This window comes from Camelus ferus, chromosome 30 (assembly GCF_009834535.1).
Source record: "Camelus ferus isolate YT-003-E chromosome 30, BCGSAC_Cfer_1.0, whole genome shotgun sequence".
Lineage (NCBI taxonomy): Eukaryota > Metazoa > Chordata > Mammalia > Artiodactyla > Camelidae > Camelus > Camelus ferus.
The window spans coordinates 12,952,690-12,961,333 of record NC_045725.1 but is presented as its reverse complement, the minus strand read 5'-3'; the positions used below and the strand labels follow the sequence as shown (position 1 = coordinate 12,961,333).

Sequence of the window (8,644 nt, the reverse complement as noted above, 5' to 3'; positions counted from 1 at the left end):
ACTTAATTATCTCTTTAAAGACCTGTCTCCATATTGAGTCACATTCTGAGGCACTGGGGGTAAGGGCTTCAACATATGAATTGTGAGAGGAACACAATTCAGCCCAGAGTAGTACCTTATCAATCTTCCAGTCCAAGACATTCTGTCGTCTCTTTCTCTTTACTGGCATTTAGGCTTCTTTGGTTTAGCTCCTCAACACATCCTGCCCAACCAGCATAATAGTCTCCCCACATGCATCCTGTCACACACACACATCCAAGATTTTCTCTGTATTAGTGCCCTGCTGACAATTTTTTTTAACATTTTTTATTGATTTATAATCATTTTACAATGTTGTGTCAAATTCCAGTGTTCAGCACAATTTTTCAGTTATTCATGGACATATACACACTCATTGTCACATTTTTTTCTCTGTGAGTTATCATAATATTTTGTGTATATTTCCCTGTGCTATACAGTGTAGTCTATTCTACAATTTTGAAATCCCAGTCTATCCCTTCCCACCCTCCACCCTCGATGGATGTAAGCTTTGTGCACTTAAAGAAAGTGGATTCTCCGCCACAGGCACCCCCTTCTGCCCCTGACCACCTGCCGTCTAACTGTCTGCAGTGTTAATCTCTGGGCCCATCAAAACATGGCCCCTCAGGAAGCGCATCATTTCTTTGGACCCAAGCAATTTTTTCTGGCAAAAGTGGTAGTCAGGGGATCCAGCAAGAACCCAAATGAGCTTCCAAGGCCAAGTCGAGGGGAGCCAGGGAGGGAATGTGTCAAAATAAGGGCAGAGTCACACCTCCTCCAGGAAGCCATCCTTAGTTATTCTAGGGTCCATGGAAGAAATCATTTTTTGGGGTGACTTTGCATATGGCAGCTTTGATGTATCCTATGTCTTTTAAAGTTAAATTTTAAGAGCTGCGAAAGCAAACTATTATCATACTTCAATTGACTTCTCTAAGAGTCTATCATAATTTACTACATTTGTTCAGATTCCTTCAGGATCTGCATTGCTGATTGTTTTAGCAAATGGAAACTCTGTAACCATGAAGCTACAAGTCTTCTGATGGGGTTTGTCAATCCAGATTCAAGAAGGAGATTTAACTCTGATGATTAAAGCTTTTTGGAAGGAAGTTGTGAAATAAAGAGGAAGGCTGAGAACATTCACGTGCATAAAACCTTGCTCTATACTTAACAACCTCAAGAACATTCTTGCCAGGTTGTTTGTGTGAAGCCCCCTTGGAAATTCCTGATCTCCCATGGACTTTAACCTTCTATCTCAACATATTTCATGCTATCAGGTGTCATGCATAACAAGGAAATTGGCTCATGTAACTCCGAAAGGTATGGAGTGTCCGGAGTCTTTAGCAAAAGAGCCTCAAAAACCTTCTCTGTTTTCTACAACATACCAAAGGGGGCAGGTCACTCCTGTAAATTTATTATCTTGAAACTGCAAGTGGGAGAGGCTTCATTTTGACAAAGGGCACTCCAACGGGGCCAGTCCATTGTGGCTTCCTTTTGTTTCCTGTTTGGGCTGCTTTTGAAACTGGTTGGTGTACATTTCCATCCTTACCATGTTTTCTTTCACATATGCTAACCATGGGTGAAAAGAGGTGGGAGGGAAGTGCTTCGGGGGCAGATCAAGCACTGGCCTTCACCCTCAGGGGCTGACACTCTGAACAGTAGCTTGTCCTGGAACGCTGACCCTGAGTCAGGTCCTGGCCCAGGGTCAGTCCTGAGTGGGGCACCCAGGGCCTGTCTGGAAATGCATAGAAGCTGGCTCTCAAAATATTCTTCTCAGAGTGATAGGGTCATGCCCTGAATATCTATAACCATCCTCAGTAATGCATTCTAATCCCCAGTGAGGAGAACAGCAGATAGTTGAGAAGATACCTGAAGGGGTGGACCCACAAATCTGAAATTGGACAGGGTTTGCTCAGCTCCACATCTGGTGCTGTTATGAAGCATAAGAAAGGGATAAGGATTCCAGCGCATGGAAATAGAAGCAAGAATACTCATGCACATGGCTAGCAATACACACGATCACTGTAAAAGGCCTCTATGACTGTTCAACAAAATCAACACGAAATGGAGCAGTGACTGTAATTTATTCATATTCCTACATAGAAATCTGTCATACAGACAATAGTAAAGAATGCAAGTGCTCCCTAAGAAAATCAATAAAATACTCGCTAATATTGTTAGGATAATACTTAGTAATAAAAATAGCTTGAGCAAATTTATGCCATTTAAATTAGACAACGTCCAAGAATTTAAAATGTTCCTGTTTAGAAGTCCGTACGAGCACAGAGGAACAGGGTGTGCAATCAACACGCTGGAGCTTTGTTCTGAAGATGGACTTGGAGACAGTTCAGAGGGTCTGGTTCGCTCAGCTGTGGTCCAGGTTCTTTACTCCTGGTTATCTTTGGTTATCTTGCTTTTTTGACCACCCCCTCCCCCCCCCGACTCTCATTTCACAAATTCCCTGACAAGGGAGATTTCAGTTCAAACACTGAAAACTTAGTTTTTCTGCAGGAAGATGCATGACTCCATGACAATTGTGGAGTCATGGTTTCAAAAGGCTTTGGTCACAAAGTTTTAAAATTGGAACAAGGTTTGTTTTCTTGAGAAAATGAAGGAGTGAACTGTTCCCTAAAATATTTGTAGGTTTACTGCCCTTCTTCTGTTTGCTCACTCAGCAAACTGCATATTTGGCACTGCCAACCTGAAGAGGAAAAAAACCTTTAGGATTTCAGCTTCGCTTTTCCAATCATCCAAAATTCCTGAGCTTCCTATCACCACTTGCAGCTTTTGGGTTACAGACTCTTTATAGGACTGATAACTCACACAAACAAAACAAAGCAGGGGCCTCTTTTATCTATATTTCTTTTTGGTAGCTCAAATACCATTGGTTTCTGAGCGAGAACACTGTCAGTGTGCAGAAAATCACAATTATTTTTTTAACGTAAGAATTCAACAACTTTGAAACACCCGGAAGCAATCTGACATTAGCTTTCAGTCTTTATAACGTATAAGTCGTCTTTAAATGAATTAAAAATGCCTTTCAGAGGCTCCTGGATGTTTATGGTTTGAGTCTGTGCACTCGTGGCATTGACAAAACCAATTTAGGGATTAAAGTAAAAATAGCTATGAGAAATATTTTAGAAAAATGTAACTTTTCTTTAATATCTAGGAACTGATGAAGCCAGGAACTTCTCTTCTTTTACCTCTTTGAAAACAAATCCATTCTCCTAAGAAAAAAGATAATACTAAACTCTACCTAGAAAATCCTTTGCAGAATCCAAGAAAAGGGACACTACAGAGTAATTTTTGTGGACAGGATCCCTTCTTCCTCCTGCAGCTCTGCTAGCCTGAACCAAACCAACCATCTCCTGTAAGAGATGGGACCCGCACGTGGGACAGCATGGAGGCCCTTCTGCTGAGGAGCTGGGGGAAGGGCTCAGTGATGGGCCGCACCCCTGCCACGTGGACCACAGCTGTGATGTGTAACTTGCATTGATCTTAAAGAAGCCCAGTGGCTTAGCTGAGAATTCTGGGTTGACTTTGATCTTGTGACTGTGAATTCCATTCACTTAAGGTTTAGTTGGCTTATAGAGATTAATTTTTAATACTGTTAACATCGTCTAGCCAACCAAACACCAGGAATATCAATAAATATCAATAATTAGCTTTGGTCTCATTTCCTCTTTCTGTTGGATCATTCTGACTTTATAAATATAGTACAATCTTAGTGCCAGCGCCCTATTAGGGTCTAAAATTCCATAGCCAGAGCACATCATCTTGATGTGTCTGTCACTTGTTTGGGGACGTCCCAGAGTCTGAAAGAAAAATACAAAATGAGCATAAGAACAGATCACCAATGGGTTAGTATGAAATTTGTTCCTAGTAAAAACAACAGTTTTGAAACCCTGGAAGTGAACTGGGGCAGTTCGCCAGAAATGACTTGTGACCGTGGCTGTGGATGGGAGTTGCACTCACAAAGGGCTTTCAACCATCCTCTCTTTGGCTTGTAGGTAGAAGATGCGGTTTTTTTCAGGATAAGTGACTTTACTGAGCGGCATCCTGTAGATGTTAGGGTTTTTCGTGGTCACCAGGAGAAACAGTAGGGTGGCCAAACAGAAGGACCAGGTACAAGATGGCAATCCGACCTGGAGGAGAAAAGACAAGCCACACGCTCCTTTGAGATCTGTTGGAAAGCTCGGAGATGACTCCCCGCGGGGCACTGCTCTGGGCTCTGCTGATCCCCATGGAGACTGAGTCTAAGATCGCAGGGCATTCAGTAGCTGAAATGCCAGCATCCATTCCTTAGTCGTCAGTCGTCAGTCATCTCTCCATCTTGTATATCTTGCCCTCCCTCTTGTATGTGCAGACTTCCCACACTGGACGTGCAAAGATGACAGTTGGCTCTCAGGGATGACACTTAACAAACCACCAACAGCTCCTGACCACTCTTCACGTGCACAAAGCCATCTTTGGTTAGTTCAGCCCATGGTGACGTCCCCTCTCCACTTCCACCTAGACTAGGTCTTGGACTCTGCTTGCTTTAATTCTCTTCAATCCATCTCTCAAAAGACTCTAAGCGCCTTGAGAGTGCTCCCTGTCCTCTGCGTCCACGGCAACACATGCAATTCTGAGCATACACTGTGTACTTGGTTAGGTTTGGCCCTATACGTGGACCTGCCTGGGGTATGTGATGGTGCCCAAACCTGACTGCACATCAGAATCATCTGGAAGAGTTTAAAAAACACAGATGCACAGGCGTCACACAAGATCTACTCTATCAGAAATGCCAAGGCACAGGGCTTAAGGATCTGTATTTTTCAAAGTTTCCCTCTCAGACTCTGTTTTGCAGCCTGTGCAATTCTGGTCCACAGACCAAGTTCTGTGAACCTTTGTTGGAACATGAAGGGCCCTATAAGCTCTAATGCCTCCCCATCATGCCTGGAACAGGGCTTTGACATTCTACCATAAAGATATTGTGTCTCCAGAAGGACTCTCGCAGGTAACGTCTCTGAGCTGCTGTTGAGAGGGTTGGATGCTGGTCCTGACGCACAGGCAGCCATGACCACATCTACATGGATGGAGTTATCAGGAACCAGCCCTCCATCACCTGCAGCAGTGGGTGAGCAAGGGCACTGAGACCCCAGAACAGTCAGGGGATCCTGCGCTTCTCAGGGGAGGGGAAGGGGGAGGGGGAGGGGGAGGGGAAGGGGAAGGTCAAAGGGCAGGACAGTGCTGAAAAAGCAGGAGAGAATAGCAGTAGGCACTTAATGGGCCACGATTTTGCCCATGAAATAATTCAGCCAGGATGTGGGTCTGAAAAAGTCTTACTGATGCCTGACTAGGGATTGGAAAAATAGACAAGGGGTATGAAAAACAGTTGGCTTCATGAAAAAAAAAAAACTGGGTCTTCAGCCAATTGTCCTTTTGTCCTTCCTTTTCTGATTTCCCAACGTCTACATGGTCCTGGTTTTCTGTTTAAGGAAAGAATATTCTAAAGGCAACTTCTTGACACTCAGAGTTAAAGTGTGAACTTCACACTATGCTGTACATTCTCCATTTTTCTTTAAATCAAACAATCTGATATTTTTAGTAAGCCAGATGAGTGTAGCTTAGACTAAAGTTTACCACGGTGCTGGAGGGGAAGCGAGGACAGGTGGGCCCAGGAGATGGACAGCGGTGGCTACCGGCCATGGACCCTGCCCTGGGACGCCACCTAGGTGGACTTCAGGAGGGCTTCCCTGTCACTGAAAACTGATCAGTCATGCCGATGAGAAAGTGAGATTAATGCAAACTCACCACAGCCATCAGGTTTGACATGCTGGCTCCAAGGTAGGCAGTGAACAGAGCTACAAAAAAAAAAAAAAAAAAAAAAAAAAAAAGAAAGGTTGTTAGCTGTGCCTTTCATTACCAGAAAGACTGCCTTGGGGTATAAATCCTCTGAATGTCAACTTGTGTGTTTCGCCAGCTAGCCCAGCATCCTGGTTACAAGGATGAGCTCAGTGTCAGCTGCTCTGGGTTCACATCCCGACTCCACCCTTAGGAGCTTGGTGCCTCCACTGTAAGTCATCACCTCCTCGCCTATCTCTCTATCAGGGGTTAGTGTGAGCGTGAAAGAAGATAGTGTCTGGGCTTGGCACACACAAAGCACTCAATAAAGGCTGCTTTCCTGTAGTTACTGTTTTGTTGCTGTTTTTGCTAATCCTTAAGAAAAAGACCTTCCGTGGTAAATAAACTTCCACTTATTTAATCCAAGAATAATTTAATTAAAACGAAATTCAGGAATGTTCCTTGAGATAGCACACAATCTCACTGCATCTGGGATTCTCATCTCAATGGTTAGAATTCATAGTTACAAAAAAACATGGTATAAAAAAATTAGGTAGGTAGTAACCCAGAAATCAGCAGAAACTGAACACAGACTTGGGATTCCTCCCCATTAAAACATTTTTCCAAATACCATGAAAGTTGGCATACAGGTCAATGAGTTAATATTCTGTGTTTTTATGAACTTTGAGCATGGATTTTAGAGTAGGTAATTTGAGTATACGTATGACTTTCAATGTAAAACAATAAAAACAAAGATCGCAACTAGCTAACCATCAATTCCTCAGTTTTGGTTGAAGGAGGGGCCCAAGGAGGCTCAGGGAAGCCCTTAGTTTCCACAGAGGCAGCCTGAAGAATGACCCTAACATAGTGGCCGTGTGGCGTCTTGGGCTACCAGCACTCACTTAGACGCTCCTGGTGATCTGATCCTCATGTCCAGCCAGACATCACGTCAGTCACCTTGTGGGGTGGGACGGGAGTGGTGGGAGGGTCTCTGCCACCCTCATTTACTTTACTACAGAGTTCCATTCTTTCATCGTGATTTCATCTTTTTTAAATCATTTTTTGTTCAACAGTATACTTAATTCTTTCACATCTGAGTTGTCTCACGCTAATGGGAAAGCTGGGTTGGAACAGTTTCTTTGCTTGATTTTGATAATCTCATTCTTCCTCCCCACCCCATTTCATTCATTCATTCATTCATTCATTCACTCATTTAAGAACTATTCATTGGCCCTTGACTAAGTACAGGGGACACTCTGTCCCTGCTCCCTAGAGGAACAGCTCTTCTGTGACACCTCCCCTGAGCACAGGAGACCTTATGGCCATTTCCCTCCGGGAAGTGCAATGGCTTAATACCTAGTAACACACTTCTGGTGCTCGGGTCTCATACTGTCATGCTATTTCAAGTCCATGTTGCTTTTTTCTCTAAAGTAAGAGTGTCAGACTATCTTATTGTTGCTGCCCGTCCATTAAGACTGGCTGAGTCGGGCTGGGAAAGCCTTACGTGAAAGGCGAAGTTCTGGACACCACGATTTGGAGGTGACGACCCTGACAGAGTTCTGAGTAGCTGAGGGAGAGAAAAGGCTCTTGAGTATGGAAGGGAGGACTGAATCCCAGTTCTTCATAGACAGTGTCCCGCCCCACAGACCACCATGGGCAAGTCCTGCATGATAACCCAACTCTTAAAAAAAGATCCAAAATGTGGTTCTGGTTTGCACTGAGAAAATTACAAAACCGAGGAGTTTCCTGACCATGGAGTTTCTGGTTTAGGGACACAGGGAAGACAGCACTGCCAGGCTCCATCAGAGTCCCAAATCCTTTTCCTGATAAAGCCATAGGAATTGATAAAAGAGGAGCTCTGTAATCAAAGTCTGTGATTTCTTCACCTTGGCTGACAAGGTGGGTCTTTTGTCTGTCAGTATCAGGGTGATATGGACAAGCTGGAACTTGCTGCGTCATTTGACAAGTGAGATTTGCTGGAGGCCTGTCTCAAAACTTTATGTCCGAAGATGAAAAACACTGATAGTGCCCAGTGGGGATGGAACAGGGACTCTCACACTGTGTCAGTGGCAGGGGAAACTGGAATGGCCTTTTAGTGGGTGCAATTGGCATCTTATTGAAATTAAAATTGCCACAGCTGGGATTTTGGCACCAGAGTCTGGGCTCTTCACTAATTAATACAGTGCCTTACCCAATATGCTTTACTAATAAAGAAAATCTGATCCATCCAAAGGAAGGTAGGTGTGACAGGCAGAATGAAGGCCCCCAAAGATGCCCACGTCTTAATCCTCAGGACCCTGAATATGTGACCTTCCATGGCAAAAGGGACTTGCAGCTGTGATTAAGTTAAAGATCTTGAGATGGTGGGGTGGCGGGGATTAGCCAGGCAGATGCAATCACAGAGTCCTTATAAGAAGGAGGCAGAAAATTTCTACCTAGGGAGTAGGTTGAAATATTTCCACTTTCTGCTTTGTATGCTTCTATATTGATTGAATTTTTGTTCTGCTTTGCACGATAGGCCTGTATTACTTCTGTAATGAAGAAAATGATAAAGACATCACAGCTCTGGGGAAGCACACCTACAAAACCCTTCTCCTTTCCCGTGGTCTGTGGAGACCGTATCAACAACGCCTGTGACCGAGACAGTTTCTGCTTGATCTTTAAGGTTGTGCTCAGGCTGAGCCCCCTCTCCACCAAGTAGAATTCCTCCTCTCCTGTTTTTAGGACTCGCAGAAAAGCCACCTTTCCTAGGGGATGTTTTTTGATGATTCTGGAGGCTGTTAGAAAAGGTGGATGCTAGGTT

At 44.0% G+C, this 8,644-nt stretch overlaps 1 protein-coding gene across 8 annotated transcripts in view; it reads right to left on the bottom strand.

The window, feature by feature from the left end:
* Positions 1-2,080: 2,080 nt before the first annotated feature.
* SLC14A1 (solute carrier family 14 member 1 (Kidd blood group)) overlaps positions 2,081-8,644 on the bottom strand; it is a 49,332-nt gene continuing 42,768 nt past the window's right edge. For 6 of the 8 annotated variants that reach the window (XM_032470701.1, XM_032470696.1, XM_032470697.1 and 3 more), the window contains 3 exons: positions 5,812-5,861; positions 3,991-4,160; positions 2,081-3,830 (listed from right to left, as the gene is read on the bottom strand). In XM_032470701.1, the coding sequence (XP_032326592.1) occupies positions 3,788-3,830; positions 3,991-4,160; positions 5,812-5,861 (263 nt within the window). In that variant the 3' untranslated portion in view covers positions 2,081-3,787. Of the gene's footprint in view, positions 4,161-5,811; positions 5,862-8,644 lie in introns of all 8 variants that reach the window. The other 2 variants (XM_032470698.1, XM_006183793.3) reach the window with 2 other exon arrangements.